Source organism: Lagenorhynchus albirostris, chromosome 3 (assembly GCF_949774975.1).
Source record: "Lagenorhynchus albirostris chromosome 3, mLagAlb1.1, whole genome shotgun sequence".
NCBI lineage: Eukaryota > Metazoa > Chordata > Mammalia > Artiodactyla > Delphinidae > Lagenorhynchus > Lagenorhynchus albirostris.
In genome coordinates this window covers 144,383,883-144,401,312 of record NC_083097.1, presented here as the reverse complement: position 1 = coordinate 144,401,312, position 17,430 = coordinate 144,383,883, and the positions used below count along the sequence as shown (strand labels likewise).

General features: G+C 47.9%; 1 protein-coding gene across 1 annotated transcript in view; it reads left to right on the top strand.

The window, feature by feature from the left end:
* SLIT3 (slit guidance ligand 3) overlaps window positions 1–17,430 on the top strand; it is a 610,847-nt gene that overhangs the window by 460,211 nt on the left and 133,206 nt on the right. Inside the window, exons 8-9 of the mRNA XM_060144178.1 lie at window positions 5,695–5,858; window positions 15,365–15,506. Coding sequence (XP_060000161.1) covers window positions 5,695–5,858; window positions 15,365–15,506 — 306 coding nt within the window. The remainder of the gene's footprint in view (window positions 1–5,694; window positions 5,859–15,364; window positions 15,507–17,430) is intronic.

Genomic DNA, 17,430 nt, shown 5'->3' with positions numbered 1-17,430 from the left:
TAGTGTTACATCGTCACAGAACTTTTAGAACAGGGATGTGATGATTCATCATTTGTTTAGTTCATGTCCTGTACCACTGGCAGTTCTATCCTACTGCCAAAGGCTACAGTTGCTTCCCGCTCTGGGAACGGTAGAGGAGGGGGAGTCTTAGCTACCTCTTCACCCCAGCCTCCCACCCGCCACACACCACACTTCGCTGCTCCCTGGATGGTATTCTGGTGTCAGAATGCAGTAACTCCATTCTTTATCTTTAATGTGTTGGGTGGGCTCAAGCCTTCCAGAATGTGTACCCAGGAAGCAGATCTCCCCATGGCGCCCCATACCGAGAGCAGGTCTAGTGCCTTTGTTACCTGGGAAGTTCTCCTCTCTCAGCCAGAAATCCTTTTTCAGTTCCTCTGCAAATGTACTCTGCTGGCCTTTCCAAAGAGGTTCATACTTGATGTTTTTCTTGTGTTGGTGGAGCCCCAATGGAGTTTATATCACAGCAGTAGGGGAGAGTCAGCCCCCAAGAGTAAAGTGCCTGGCACATAGTAGACAATAAATGGTATTTATAGTTATATTATTATTACCATCATCGTACTATTTATCCAGAAATCTGGATTAAAAATACCAAGCAACCAGCTTCTCTATGGCCCCTGAGCAACATTGCATCCAAGCAGATGTGAAAATCCTTAGAGCAGTGGTTCCCAAAGTGGGGGTCCCTAGACCAGTAGTGTCGGCATCACCTGGAACTTGTTGAAAAGCAAAATTGCAGGTCCCACCTCAGACCCATGGAATCAGAATCTCTGGGGTGGACCCAGCCATCTGTTTCTAACAAGCCCTCCAGGAGATCTCAATACTTATAAGGTTTGAGACCCCTGCATTAGTGAGACGGTGACCTTATCTCAGGTAAGAATGAAGCAAAGGTCAATGAAGCAATTGATGAGGAGATGATACAGAGAACCCTCAGAAGGACACAGAGTTGGGAGTCAGACAGACCTGAGGTTAAATACGAGCTCCGCCACGTACTCTGGGCAACTTGCTTCATCTCTCTGTTCTTCATAGATAGTGAATTCATAAGTGCTTGCCTCAAAGTTATGGTGGGAATGACATGTACTAACAGGTAAAGTGCCTGGTCATGGTGTCCACCCAGCAAATACTAGTTATTATATAGAAGGAGGACCCAAGCTCAGCTTCCATCATTGTGCCCATTTCTTCCTCTGATTCCTCCTGGGGTAGCAGAATTCAGCCAAGAAAATCTATCTTCTTCCTTTCCTTTTAAAAGAGGGTGGTGGGACTTCCCAGGCAGTCCAGTGGTTAAAACTCCACACTCCCAATGCAGGGGGCACGGGTTCGATCCCAGGTCGGGGAACTAAGATCCCACATCCTACATGCTGCAGGGTGCGGCCTAGGTAGACAGATAGATAGATGGATTGATGAAAGGGAATGGTGCAGGAGAAATCACTGGGTCCTCAGGGTGCTGGGCCCGCATCTCCCCAGGCGAGTGGGTTGAAAAGAAGAAGTACGGCTCTCACCTGCGCAACCACCAGTCCAGCTCCTGTGGGCTGCTGCTTTGTGATTTCTACCTCCCCTCCTGTTATTTTCAGTTGAAAAGCATCAATAAGAGAGCAGGGAGGGGTCCACGGGAGGCAGGGAAGGTGGTGAGGTCTGGATCTTTGTTGGGTTGTTGTAAGGGTGGGGGAAGAGGGTAGGAGAGTTTTTTCTCCTTGTTTCTGCTGTCATCCTTCCCTGTGGTCCTGAACACTCATCTGATGAGTTCAGATCAATCCATCAATCTCGTCTGTTCTCTTTGCTCCCTGCCTGCTGCCGTCTTCTCTTTAGTTTAATTTCAGAGATGGCTCTGTAGAGAACTCCCCAGAGACTTGAGCTGACTAATCCCCCTTCACTGTAATTAAAGTGCGGTGGTGAGGGGGGGAGCGCTGGTGGTGGAGAAAGGGGGGAAGAGGAGAGAGGAAGGAAGTCGTAAATGGGATTTCTAAAGGAAAGCTTTTATATTGAATTCAGAAAGCCACATTTTATAGAAAATGAACGCTGACCCTCTCTAAAAGGATTTGCTGGAAATTTAATTTAGCATCTGTGGCTAAAAGGCACCTTTTACAAATTGGCATTTGTATTCATTCACCTTATCTCCTGTAAAAGTGGTTTTGCCAACATGAAATATGGTGTTTCTGTCTGCAAAAGACCACAGAACAACGGACAGGAACCACCCAGCCGCCTTGATGCTTTGGTGGCTAAGAAATGACAGCCTTGTACAGGCAGGGCCTTGGGTTGGGAAGAGCCTGAGGTCTGGAGCTAGTCTCCTCACAGTAAGAATAATAAGAGCAAACATTTCTTCGGTAGTTTACGGTGTCCTAGGCCTTGTGCTTAGCATTTTCCATGAATCATTTCAATCCTCACAATGGCCCAAGCAAGGAGGCACCATTAATATCCCCATTTTATAGATGATAACACTGAGGCCCAGGATTAGATTGCTGCCCGAGGTCAAAGTCGAAAAGCACAGAGCCTATGTCAGATTCTGGCACTATGACATCAGAACCTGAGCTTGTTCCGTTCAGTAGGAACAAAAGCAGAAGAGCATCAGGTGAGCTGAGGAAGGGGAGACCGGAGCTTCCACATGGCTGAAAGGCCACTGGAGGCCACCCTCCCTGTGTCATTGCCATCACAAAAGTTATTGAAAGTAATTGAGATAATGTCTCTTCTCACTCAAGAAAACTAGAAATACTCCTGGCAGTGTCTGGGCTCAAGTTTCAAGATCATCAAGATTCTTTTTCTTTTAACATTCGTATTTGGGATAACATTGCTCAATTTGATCTACGGAACATGATGTAAAAGGCAGCTTGAAAGACTCTGCCCAGCTCGACTCTCCAGCCCTTCTGCTGCGTAAAATTCCAAGAGGGGGAGATCTGAGCCTGTCCACTGTCCTGGGCTTTTGACAAGAGCCTTCACATGGATTCAAAAGCAGTTTGGGTCACCTCTTTTCGAGGAGAGGAGAAATTCCTACAGAAGTGGACAAAGGGATAAGGGCCATCTGTAGCAAGGTTAAAAAAGGAGGTAGCTTGGGCTTCCCTGGTGGCGCAGTGGTTGAGAGTCCGCCTGCCAATGCAGGGGACACAGGTTCGTGCCCCGGTCCGGGAGGATCCCACATGTCGCGGAGCGGCTGGGCCCGTGAGCCGTGGCCGCTGAGCCTGCGTATCCGGAGCCTGTGCTCCGCAAAGGAAAAAAAAAAAAAGGAGGTAGCTTGGGGCTGGCCAGTGGGGATTAAGGAACAACCAACCTAATATAAACTTCCAAAAGGGAAACCGCTGACATTTTGATTATCCCAGAAATTAATCAGCTCAGTAAGGATCTGACTTACCTAAACCTCATTTTTGTTGTTCCATTGGTCTCTTACCTCTGATTGGAACTGATGGGAATTTGTTTGCATTGATCCGCCTTGTTTCCTTAGCTCCCATGCCTCAGTGCCAAAGAGGGCAACTGCCTTTCCTAATAAAAGCCAAACTCATTAAAAGGCACACAAAAAATTCTGGCATCTCGACCTGGGCGTGCCACTGCAGCCTACCTCTGCTCTGCCTTGTCACTAAGAACTGACCCACTGTCACTTTTTTCCTAGACAGCCTTTATACCTGGTGGTGTATTCCTGGCCGCGCAATCATCTCTCTCTCCCTCTCTCTCTCTCTGTCTCTGTCTCTCAGCAGCTCACTGATGGGTCAGGAGACAGATCATTTTCCCTCATGCTGCAATTTCCCAAAATGTCCCGATGCAGAAAAGGAATTCCCTCCTCCCCTTCATACTCTTTGGGAAAGAGTAACCAGCTCCAAGTCCAACACCAGGCCCCCCTCCATCCTTGGCACAAAGTGGTCATCTTTGTTGAATACACAGAGGTCTTGCCTTCCTTCTTAGAAATGAGGTCCTTCCCTCCAGGTTAGGATTTTGCCTTCCCTGCCCCTCCCCACCTGTCGTACCTCTTCCTGGAGTGCCAGACTAAGAGGGAGCCAGGCTTGTTTCCACAGCATCGGGGCCTGAGCTTTGATGTTCAGAGGCGAGCATTGCTTGGGGCCCATTACAGGCGCAGTATCTTGGTCCTGGGGGTATATGTAGTTGTCTTTGACCTTTAAGTATTGGCTCTGAAATACAAAAAGAAAATCATAACATCCAAATTAATCATGTTTCAACAAAATCGTAAAAAATCTTTTCAAATATTTTTCAGCGGAAAAAAATGACATTCTAGGTGGGATATGGGTTCGTTTAGTCAGTCTGATGTTATGGGATCTGGGACCCCCACCCTGAGTCTGCCAACGTCCCTGGTGGCCCTGGCCTGCCCGAGGTTTGCACCCGTGCAGGGCCAGGGAGACTCTGCTGGCAGGCAGCGCAGATGAGCTACACTTGGCCAATGTTTAGCAATGTTGACCTTACGCTAAGTGGAATGTGGTCAAGAGCCCTTCAGCTATCTCCATTTCAGACATGGATGTAGCCTGAGCCACTGCTTCGGTCTGCCACTCAGTATTAACTGGCATGACACAGAGTACTTGAAAGTCCCAAGATATTGCTGGCTGATGAGCAGATGCAGGATGGGGCAGTTGAAATTTGCATCAGAAAGCCCAGTATACGATAAGCTGTCGTGACTAAAACTCACCTACCGCCAGTGCTAATGATCTAAGTTTGTAGGGACTGTGGAAGTTGGAAACCCCTGATGCAGAAACCTTGGGGAAGAACCTTTAGGATCCCCTGGGTATCCTTAGGTTGCCCTCCAGACAGTGGAAAGGAAATTCAACTTAAGCAGATGAGGCTCCCCTCAGACGTGGAACCTGAAGATCCCTCTCAGGAATCTTATTCACTCCAGGGTGAGAAGCTGAGCTGGAATCACAGCTACTAGAGGGAGAAAGCCCAGGAGTCCTGAAGATGGATCAAAAGCCTTTTCAGAGGCACCGAACCAGGCAGAATAGCAAATACACCAGGGGGACTTGAACTTGGGAAGGCTGTGAAGGGCACTCTGGAGAAAGTGCTGTGGATTACAAGAGTCTGTAAACACCTTATTTAAACAGGAGGATGAAGAGAAGGTGCATCCTTCAGAAAGTACCCTTCTCTCTGTTCCCTGCTTACGCTAGCTAGTACACACAGCGGTATTGGTTTTAGGCTCACCAGCATGACACACAGGGGGTCCATTAAAGGGACACTTAGAGAGAAAACGAAGGAAGGAGAGAAAAGACAACAGCAGCTCTCTGCCACAGTTCACCACAGACTGGAGCGTGGAGATTAAGAAGCTGTTGTAAAGCATCTGTAACCAGGGCTAGCTAAAGTACGGAAAGGTACACCTGAGTCACGCTTTTGGAAGTTTGACCTGAATCAGGATCATCGCTGTAATAATGTCACCCTCCCTCTGCTATGTGTTGAGCCTTTCCTGAGTGGGAAAGAAAAGGGTGGAATTACTATTAAAAAATGGGAATTGCTCAGAAGCCTGGAGGCCTCCATTGGATGTGGCCGGCACGAGAAGATGACTGTCATTTGTGGCTTGGCAATGACAGGGTTGAGGCTCCCGTGGTGATTCCGTGGTGCAGAGGACAGTGCTCCCCTGGGCTCCCAAGGACTGTCACACTGGGCAAAGGGCACGGAGGTTCAGCCCACTCTGTTCAGACAATGGCACCCTCCCCACTTCCTGCTGTGACGGCATCTTCCCTCTGTCCCTCCCTCTCCCAGGCGCCTCCACTCCAACCACCTGTACTGCGACTGTCACCTGGCCTGGCTCTCAGATTGGCTGCGACAGCGGCGGACCATTGGCCAGTTCACTCTCTGCATGGCTCCTGTGCACCTGAGGGGCTTCAACGTGGCGGACGTGCAGAAGAAGGAGTACGTGTGCCCAGGTGAGGTGACCCCACCACTCCCCTCCCCTCCTGTCCTGTGACTCGCCCACCTGTGAGCGCTCCTTAACATCACCTTGGCCTTGAACACACACCCCAGGGCTCGATGTGGAGCCTCGCAGGTTGCCCCAGCATTCGCCAGTCACTTAAAAAACTCTAAGGTGCCTCCGTGTGTTCCAGAAAAGAAGCTCTTGCCATCTGATAAAGGAAAATGCTCAAGGAGCTCATGAATCACTTCCTGTTAAGCCTCAGAGTCCATTAGGTACTTTAGCATTGGCCAAACCCGTTCCTATCGCCCATTTGCTCCTAGAAATTGAGAGTCAGGCTAATAGAGGCTATGAGGTCAGCCTGCTTGGCTGGAAATCTTAGCTCTGTCCCTTAATGGTGTGTGACTTTGGTAAGTTACTGCATGTCTGCAAAATAGAAAAAATCGTAGTCCGTAACTCCAGGGATGGGTGGGAGGATTCAATGAAATAATGCATATAAAGCACTTAGCATAATACACAGCACTTGGTAAGAGCTAATGAGTGGAGCTTAATTATTATAGTTTAGTGGGCCCACAAAATGCTGAGCAAACACGAGAGTTTGATCTGTGGGTAATCGAACTGTAATAGAAGTACAGGTGCCCATGTAGTGCTGAAAACAGAGCTGTGCTTGCACATGACTGAAGGCAGCTCATCTCTCCAGGATGGGAGGTGGCTGAGTGACCTGAGAAAAGTTTCCCAGAGGATGTCGCCTTTGCCTTGGGTCCTAAATGTTGTTTGCTTGTTTGTTTTTACTTTTCATTGACATTGCCCAATCCCATCCATTCTTCTCTTTTCTGGTGGCAAGGAAGTAAGCTAATCTCTTGATTTCCTCAAAAAAAAAAAAAAAAAAAGAGTATTCAGTTGAGGAGTTCCCCAGAGATGCATTCCTGAGATCCAGGAACTCAGTCCTGGAATCGGGAACCAGTGGCTTCTAAAGGCTGCTCTGCTGCTTTCTCCTGTCATGTTCCAACTTTATCAAGTCATTTAATACCCAAAAACACTTTAACATGTTTCAGAGCAGTACCTCAACAATTTGCTATAGACGCCCACTTAGAAATCACTTTCCATCAAACACATAATAAAACCGTTTATCACACAGACACCCAACTCAAATATAGTGACTGTAATTACAGTAATTATTAGGAAAAGGGTATAATATCGGCATAAGTGCCAGTGAAAGAAATAATTATAGAGTGCAGGAGTCATCCAAAAGCTATTGAGAAAAACTAATTAGGGAGGAGGTTAAAACACATTATTATGGGTGGGTACAAAGTTTAAAGCTGCACACCAACACGAATGCCAACACGAAGGTGCTTCGTCACGAAAGCACCTTCCCATCAAGGGAGCGCCGAGACATTGCTTACCCAGCAGCAGTCAGGACTCAAAACCCAGGGCCGGGAGGCTGATCCTCCTGGGTCCTGGAAATGTTACTGCCCCAGGTCTCCCTCCTCTGAAAAAGCTGGATCTCACAGGTGGGTTAATAGTTACATAGGTGACTATGACCTTTATCATATCCCCTGTTTATAGCTATCAAAGCCCATTGCTAGTGATGGGCTGTGACTTCTTCACACGAGGCCAGGTGTCTTTTAAGGACACGAGAATTTAATCCACAGACTGCAGACATGAATATGCTGTCAATCTCCACCCTCTCACTAGTAGTATGAATTTAGGGGAGTGACATATTAGGGCCCCTATGCGTGGGGGAATTTTTTAGATGCTTTTCCCAGGCTCTCAAGGCTTCAAAATAGGATGCTGTGCAGGGCGACGTTCTGAAAAGTAAGTCAGATACAACGGCAGGGAGAACTGGTGAATTGAACATCTGTAACGAATGAACAACCGCCCTCATTAGTGGGGTTCAGGAGGAGCACCCTCTCCCAAAAGTACTACGTCTTTCATGATTTGTTCAAGGTAGGTGGTGAGGCTGTGATAAAAGGATGCCAGAGGAAGCAGCGTGGAGCAAGACAGCCTGTGCGCGCACAGGAGGTCAAAGAGATGGGCTACTTTCATGTACCGACCAACCCCCCTACCATGAGATGCAGCCCACTTCTGAGGGTGCAGGGCCTGCCCCACGGCAGAGCCCAGCGAGGCATCCGAGTGAGGCGGTTTGGGACAGACCTGATGGCCCTTGTTTAAAGCTGCAAAACCACCAGGGTCCCTCCTCGTCCAAGCTATTCCTCCCATAACCCGCAGGAGGAGGACTTCAGTCAGGAAAGGAGGAGCATGGACATCTCTTAGAAAATAGAAGTCGTCTGCTCAGGAGAAAGAAAGGCATGGGGCAGCAATTAAACCATCCCTATGCGTATTCATCACCAGTGGCCCCTGTTGAGGCAGCCTTAGAAAAACCTCCCTGCGCCCCTACACGGTATCGAAGAATTCACCCAACGCATGACTCCAGAGACAGGAAAGAGCTTTATCTCTCTCAGCCTGTGAGGGCCCTGCCTGCCCAAGTCCCTGATATCTGCCTTTGAATCAAATCTGGCTGTCTGGAGCCCAGCCTCTTCTCCCCAGAAGTCCGGCCTACTGGTTCCTTATCACCGCAGCTAACCCAGAAGTTTGCTAGCGGCGCACTCTGGCAAAATTCATCCCCTCTGTCAACGGTCCCCTTTAATCGAGGGCATTTATTTTCCTCTCCTGGGGAGACAGCTGGGCATTTTTCACAAGGGTGGGAGACTCTAATTTTATTTATTATTAACAGTTTTCTATGTCCTGTTTATTAACAGTTTTCATAGTCCTGTTTCTATGCAACAGGACTGCTTGGTTTCCTTTAGCTCTTGCTGAAAGGATTTCTCTGTTCATTTTCCTTGTTTTAAGGGGAAGTTAGGGCCCTAGGACTAGAAGGGTCCCTCAGTGGACTTTATGAGTTCATACAGCAGATTGGAGAAAAGGTTCTGCTTTGGCCATGATTAGGCTCACGTGAGTTGCAAGTTGAATTTTTTTTCCATCCTTAGCTAAAGGGCTTATTTTGGAGTTTAAACTCTAGGATTTGTCTTCCATGTGTCAATTTTCTGATCCCTTAATCTGAGAAAGTTTCTACCAGTTACAATTTGTAACCCAAGGGTAGTAGCTAAATATTTGACCTCTTGAGTCAGTTATCTCTTTCCTCTGAATATCTTTGAACCCATTGGTTTGTCCACCCATTTCACATGTGTCTGTCCTTTGCCTTTGAATGTGAGATATATTTTCATGAAGATTAATCTTGTCTTCTAGTAATAAGGGGCCATGTCTTACATTTTTTTCCGGTGCCCCGATACCTAGAATAGTGCTGGATCCTAAGAGCCTCTCAACAAACTCTTCCTCAGTTATTATTAAAAATGAAATAGGTGTATCTCCTTGGAAACAAGAAACTTTCCCCTTCTACTTCTTTTTTTTTTTTTTTAATTTGAGACTAGTTACTAGGTATAAAGTTAATTAAGGTGAGCCATGACTAGCCACCCATTTCCTTAGGAGGTTTTAATTAAAACACCATAATTGGACATTGAAGGAATGAGATTATTAGGTTTATTTAGGCATTCTCCAAATTATCATGCCTCTGGTATTTAAATCACGTTCATTTATATTCTCATCATAATTGCTCAAGTCCCATTGTCATTGCAGTCTGTTGTTGGCTTTTGAAAGACCAGAGGCCAACAGGGATGCTTAATTTGAATACTGGAATTAATTTATTTCCACGCGCTCACGAGGCCAGTTGATTTTCCAACTCTCCACACTCTACTGGGTGAAGTCCTCTTTAAAGACAGAAAGAAACAACGGCTGTAATGCGAGAGTGTCCAGCCATCTCCAGGGTAGCTGACACAATACGTGTCTCACCCCTGAGCCTCCTTTCCTGCTTCCTGAGATTCCAAGGCTTTGATGGTTTTCCACTTCATGGCAATAGAGAGGCATGGTGGGTGTCTTTTTGGCAGAGGAGATGGTAGGAGAGCCCTTCTATTATGGGAATAATAATAATGGATCTACGACAGGGGTTTTATGAGGATCAAGTAAGGGGATATATACAAAGCACGCAATGCAGTGCGTAGGAAACATCCTATAAACGTTAGCTACTATTATGAGAATGATGGTCATTATTAGATTGGCCACGACTGTGTCCACGGGCAGGTACACTCCTCTCTCAGGGCTTCTGTTTCCCCCACCGTCTCCATGGCCCTCTCTGGGTCTGGAGCTCGGTGACCTCTGCCCCACTCATCTGGGCAGACAAGTTAGAGCCTTTGGCTTTCAGGGTGATGATCGTTCCCATTTGCCAATGAGCAGAAGAACAAAGATGGGGTCAGAGCTGGGCAGTCATCATATCCCCGGTCACCTCTCCATCTTTCTTCTTTCTCAGACCCGGAGGGAGAATTGTGCAGTCAGCAGAGGGAGGATAATTGGTACAATGTCCATGCCGGTGACCACAGGCACTTGCCCTGTGAGAGGTCTAGCTGGGAACACGTTCCTGCCCTCTCGCTCGTTGACAGCCCCCTGGGCTGGGAAGCAGCTCCCTTGATGACCAGTAAGAGCGGGAAGGGCCAGCACCTCCGTTCCCCCCAAGCTCTGCTCTGCCCTCCCTCCAGACATCAGGCCACAGTCCAGGGGGTCTTAGGAGACATCTGAAGGGAGGCCGGGCATCTCAGCTACCTCCTTATTAGGCACAGAGGTGGCTTTGGCTCCAGATTGAAATTCCAGAGCTGCAGTGATTAAGGAAAGGTGAGATGGGCCCCCAGAAGAGAGACAGGTACTCGGCCCACATCCCCATCTCCCTACTCTGATCAGGACATCCTTCCACCCCAGGGCAGTAGCATTTTAGCACTGGGAATGGAAGAGTTCTGAGAGCAGAGAACCTGGGCACTTATTTTATTTTATTTTATTTTATTTTATTTTGCGGTACGCGGGCCTCTCACTGTTGTGGCCTCTCCCGTTGCGGAGCACAGGCTCTGGACGCGCAGGCTCAGCGGCCATGGCTCACGGGCCCAGCCGCTCCATGGCATGTGGGATCTTCCCGGACCGGGGCACGAACCCGTGTCCCCTGCATCAGCAGGCGGACTCTCAACCACTGCACCACCAGGGAAGCCCCTGGGCACTTATTTTAAAATGAAGAAAGGAAGAACAAGCCCACATGCACTCCTAAGTTTATAAGAGAACGTCTTAGAAAGTACATGACAGGGGGTCTGCTTGCTGGTTCATCAATGCGCTCTGATTTAAGGCCCTTGCTGTGCCAGGGAGAAGAGGCAGTGGTACCAGCCGGCAGGCTCCCTCGAGGACCATGAGGATTCCTAGCCCCCCTGAGAACGCATTATACAACAGGGACACACACGTGCATGCAGGTAGGCACACACCTAGAGAGACCCTTTCCATCAAGGAGACGCAGAGACTCCTTCTACCCCAATATAAAAACCCTGCTCGCGTTCCTCTCTTCTTCCTAGCTCGTAGTCATAGAATTTTCTGGGTAGAGAGGTAGGTGTTTCCTCGCTTTGTCCCCCTTGGAAATCTACTGTCTCCTGCGTCACTCTCTTTAGCCTCAATGTGTGTGGACAGGAAAGGCTGGGAGGGATGGATTTGCTGACAGAGGCCGACAGAGGACCTAGGACACCTGACCTGTGCAGGTGAGCTAGGCTCAGAGGGGGCCTCAGGGGACTGGACAGATGGCCTTTGCTGTGATAGAAAGGCCTGAGCTTCAGTCATGAGAGTCCTGTCTGCCCATTTCCACTCCGTTTCCCCACTCTGAGGCTGATGCTATGGGCCAGTGCCCAGGGCACTCAGAACTCAGGGCGCCTCCCCTCACGGTCCTTCCAGAAGAATCGTTCACCTCCGTAGCTTGGTGGCATTCCGTCCCCATGTCTCTAAGGCTTCTGGGGCAATTTCATTCATGTATTCATCCTCTCACTCACCCAAGGTGTGTTTATTGAGTGTTTTGTGCCAGGCCCTCTTTTAGGCACTGAGGATATAATAGTGAATAAGGCAGAAAAGGTCACTGACCTTGTAGAACTTATATGCTAGTCTCACTCTGTCCAGAGACAGAAAGCAAAGGGGAAGGACTCCCACCACACAGGACTCAGAGACCCAGAGGGAAATAGGCTTGGTTCCTCCAGCATTGATTAAGGGGGAATGTTGCCAGGGAAAGCAAACTCATCTTTCAACCCCGGCTTAAACCTGAAGTGTTTCAACCAGAGAGTAGCATCCTTGCCATGTGTGAATACCTAGCTGGGGAGCTGCCAGCCCGGGATGCTGACAGAGACTATAATTACCGTTGTTTCTCTCTGCGTGATAAAAAGGTGTCGTTAGTGACCTGGTTAAGGAAGCTTTTCAAATCCTGTTTGGCCTTGACAACATCCTTTGCAATGTAGCACACCCTTTCTTCCAAATCAGAGCCACCCTGTGAAAGACACAGCTCAGCTCGTTCCCAGAGGGACTCAAGGCTGCAGCCTGGGTCTGGTTGAAACAATTCATTTCAGCACAGAAGTCAGAAGGGGTACCTTTGAAGAAACTCCACTTCAGAACTTTCTGTTGCCCATGTGAGCCCTAACACATAATGCCTTTCTTCTGCTCTTTTCTGACACACCCCATTAAGTAATATTTTGACAGATCAAAAGAGGGATGGCCTTCTGATGCCCTGTGCCTCAGTGGATGGAAAGACAAGTGCTCAGGCTCAGGGCTCCATGGAGCCCCTGATGCTTCCCATCCAGGAAGGTGCGGGATGTGGCGTGTCTCCCTGGCTGGTCAGGCACCGGAGCCCCTTGATATTCAGGGCCAGGCATGGCAGTTTTCTTTGGGGAGCACCATCTATACTTCAAAAGCCCTGACGCCTGCAGTCCTGGCGCTCCCAGCCTCCTTGGGAGGATGCAGGTGAGGGGACGTGAGCCCCGCCCACTGTAGAGCCTCTTTGCCACCTGCAAAGAGATGCAGCAGAGGAGGGAAAGCTTTTAGGTGTCTTCTGATCCTTCTGCTTCCATTTTTCTGAAGAACAGCAGTCGATCTCTAGACCCAGAAAGGACTTCAGAAGTCACGCAGTCCAAACTTCACCAAGATGGCAGCAGTAAAACTCGGGGGCGGGGGTACTGTGACTTGCCTGAGGTCTTGTAGACAATTCGTGGCAGAGCCAGACCCATTATTAATAATAACAACAACAGGACTTCCCTGGTGGTCCAGTGGTTAAGGCTCCACGCTTCCACCGCAGGGGGCGAGGGTTCGATCCCTGGTCTGGGAAGTTCTGTGTTCCGCATGGTGCAGCCCAAAAATAATGATCATAATAATAACAACAAAAACAAGAACAAATAACACGACTAAGCGCTAACTCTTTGCCAATGCCCCTTCTAAATATTGATATGCATTAAATTTCCTTTGCCTTAGCAATAAAGCCATGCTATGAAGTAAGTATTGTCGTTTTCCCCATTTTACAGGTAGGGAAAACTGAGGCACGGGGACATAAGGATGATAGGATAGAACCAGGGTTCAAATTGAGCCAGTGGGACTCCAGAGCCCACACTCTTGGCCACAACAGTCTCATTCCTGATCTGAGGTTCTTACAGGCTGGCTCTCTGGGGTTGTCATTTTCTCAGAAATGTAAAGACTTTCCCAGTTTGGAACAAAGCCAGCACCACCTCTCTCTCAGAGAATGTTCCACTTGGGGATTTTAATGTAAGTTGTCATCTCTCTGGCATTTTCCATATTCTCTGTTAGATCCACTAGTGTGACACTGGAGAGTTTGAAGTCCTTGTACCCTAGACAAGAATATTGCTCGAATGTTCCACTTAAGAGGATGTTTTTAAATTGTGTGTGTGTGTGTGTGTGTGTGTGTGTGTGTGTGTGTGAAAGTGAGGCCATGGGAAGTAAGAATCTTTCGTCACTGGGTTGCACTTTCTGGCAAAGTAAATGTTCCAAATTAAGCCATAGGCATCGATTTGAGTCTTGCAGAAGGACCACCCCCAAGTATAGGGACTGTTGAACGTGGAGAGGGGAGCCTCTGCTTTAAGGCTCACTCACTGTCCAAACGAGGACTTGCCCCAGGCCCGGTCAGTCCTCTGATTCTACCGCTGTAGCTAGACTCGCTCTGGCTTCCCAGCCTCAGCCTCTCCAGGGGCCAAACCAAAATCATCTTTGCCTACAGATATTTTTCATGCTTCACATTTAATCTCTCTCCAAGAGTCCCCAGCCAGACGGTCCATGTCTGAGCAGTGAGGATGTTTGCAGAGTTAGTCTGAGTTTGGTCTCAGCCCATGGCCCTTTGCTCAGGGAGGTGGATCTGGAAAGACATTGAAATCATCCCTGCTAGCTGGATCCCCAGGAACGGGATAAGGTCCTGAGAAGGCCATTGGGTTGAGTTTACCTTTTGGACCACAGTGTCCACAGTTGAAAGACTAACCACAGGTTTGCGATTCTTACCTTACTTTGAAGAAACAGTCATAGCTGTTATACAGTGTCTTTAAAATGTTTGAATTTACTTCTGTTAGCAATTTGGTGTGACCACCAGAGAAAGTGATTAAGATTCTTAAGACTCTTGGAATCTTGAGTTAGTTTGCTAATATGTTTATCTTCATTCGGCTTTCTAAATAAGCTCCTTCCTTGCCATTTTCTTGGGTTTTTTACCACTTTGTGATAAATTCATATGGGTTCTCACCTCAAACAAAACTAAGACTCCGGGCTTCCCTGGTGGCACGGTGGTTGAGAGTCCGCCTGCCGATGCAGGGGACACGGGTTCGTGCCCCGGTCCGGGAAGATCCCACATGCCGCGGAGCGGCTGGGCCCGTGAGCCACGGCCGCTGAGCCTGCGCGTCTGGAGCCTGGGCACCTCAACGGGAGAGGCCACAGCAGTGAGAGGCCCGCGTACCGCAAAAAAACAAAAACAAACAAACAAACAAAAAAAACCTAAGATTCCAAAATATGTAGTAACTTATTCACTTTTTTTCTAATGAGATAAGTTTTATTTGCATGTTCTTTGGACATAAAAGCTGTTTGAAAAGGCCTTGGATGTCGCTGTTGATGGCTCTGTTGACACTTGGGCAACATCAGTGCCCCAAGTGAGGAAATTCTGTCACCTTTTCTCTTCCCACTTGGTTTTGATAGTGATTTCCAGCCACTTGAGAAAGAAATGAAGGTGTGTCTACATGTGGTATCCAAGCCCCAGATAAAAGCCCAAAACCCTGGAATGTCATTCAGACATTGGACTCCCTGAAAAAGTAGTCCCAGTGTATGCTCTTTGCATACCAGTGGCATATTTTCATGTGTGATTGATTCTGAGAGCAACTCTGTCTCTGAAAGACTAAGGATGAGGGGATGACAGAGCGAGTGGAACAATCTAGAAATGGTCAGGTCAAGGGTAGACTCTCTCCTCTTGGCTGAATGTTTAGCCAGCGGCAGCTGTGTCTCCCCGCTGAGGGCCGGTGTTCGCTGGTGATGATTTTTCAGGTAGCTGATCAGGTAACGCTGCCTCCTTGGGAAGCTGGTTAAGAGACACAGAGGCCCAGGCGGCTGCTGACACTGACGTGAATTGACCATTGTGTTCTGGTCCCACAGGCCCGCACTCAGAGCCTCCATCCTGCAATGCCAACTCCATCTCCTGCCCTTCAGCCTGCACTTGCAGTAATAACATCGTGGACTGTCGAGGGAAGGGCTTGATGGAGATCCCCGCCAACTTGCCAGAGGGCATCGTTGAAATGTAAGTGCCTGTCTGCCGCCCTCTGTCCCTGGCGAGTTCGCCTCTTGGTCTCAGCCAGTCCCCCACAGGCTGGCGGCATGCTGGGCTGTTAGAGCTGACTGTTGAAAGCACTCAGCAATCTCTTTGCTCTCTTTCCAGGCTTTCCCAGGTATGATAGCTCAGGGGTCAAGAGCATAGATTCTAGAGCACAGTCAGCAAATGACAGCCCATGGGCCAAGTATGTCCACCACCTATTTTTGTAAATAAAGTTTTATTGGAACACAGCCACACCCATTCATTTATGTATTGCCTATGGCTGTTCTTGTAGGGCATTACTGAATAGTTGTGACAAAGGAACTTACAGCCCACCAAGCCTAATATATCTTCTGTCTGGCCCTTTGCAGTAAAGGTTGGCCAGTCCCTGCCCTAGAGTCACCCCGGGATTATATCCTAGCTCTACCATGTACTAGCTGTTTGTGATTATGGGCAAAACAATTGCTCTCCCTCGTCTCTAGTATTCTCATTTATAGTAATGTGATAATTATAGTATTACTGAACGGGTCATTGTGAAAACTAAATGAAATACCACATGTAAAGCACTTAATATAGCCCTTGACAGAAGGGCAAGCCTTCTATAAAATGGTGGTGGAGGAGGAAAGTATACAAATAATGAACTGATTTCACAGCTACTGTTACTGAGCAAGAGACTGAGCTCTTAATCATTTCAAATCAGATTATTGTCGTCTAGGTTAGACCTTTAGGTAGTGAGACAAGATTGTGTGTGTCTATGTGTGTGCACAGGTATCCAAAACTCCAGTAAAATTTGTTTGTCCCCGTAGCTTAATCTTGTCCACTCTTCTCTCATATGTTAGAAAATGGCCAGTGTCTCATTCTGGATTGAGTAAGAGGGTCAGTGAACATTGACCTGAAGGTCACTCTTTACATGACAATAACTGTTTTCATTTCTACCTTCATCTTTAGATGGCTTTATTAAACACATGATTAGATGGAACCCCCCCAACTAGAAACATCATTAGATAAAACCCTCCAAATAAAAGATATTTTATACATTTCCCTCACCTCTCTGCTGCATCATCTCCTCTCCCTACTCTCCCTCCCCCTCCCCCTCCTCTCCTTCCTCCTCCTCCCTTTTCCCCTCCCCCCTTCCTCTTTCTCCTCTTATGCATGCCCTTCTGTTCCCAATGCATTCCAATAGATGACCCATTGACCCTTTCATTCATTCATGCACTCATTCAACAAACATCTATTGTGAGCCCACTGTGGTCCAATCATTGTTCTATGCTTAGGGAGCAGCAGTGAACAAAATAGACCAAATTTCTGCCTTTATGGTGCTTGCATTCTAGTTGAGGGAACAGTGCAACAAACAATAAACAGAACAAAGTGAATTAGATATTATGTTAGAAGATGGTAGGTTGGGTGGAGAAAAATAAAGAAGTGAGTGAGAGAAAAAGCAAGTGGATATCTGGAGGAGAGTATTGCAGATAGAGGGGACAGCATGCACAAAGGCCCTGAGGTAGGACTGTGCCTGGTATACCAGAAGGCCAGTGTGGCTGGAGTGGAGGAAACACAAGGAAGAGTGTCAGGGAATGAGGTCAGAGGGGTAATGAGGGGCCAGATCATTTTAATGACTTTGGTTTCACCCTGATTGAGATGAGAAGAAACATATAACTTACAACAGGGGAGCCTTTGTTTCTTCTTTCTTCAGTTGCTTTGTCAGCTTTTCTCTGATTCCCTTTCAAACGTTCTTCCCCAGCCCCAGTGGACACAACCCATGCCTCCACACCCTTCCCACAGGCAGCAGCTAGTCAGCCACGTGTGTTCTTTTGGCCCTGAAATCCACACCTTCTGTACCTTCCTCCACCTTCACTCAGCCGTCAGTCTTCTATTAGCAAAAACCAACAGTGAATTCCCTTTGTGCTTTGCT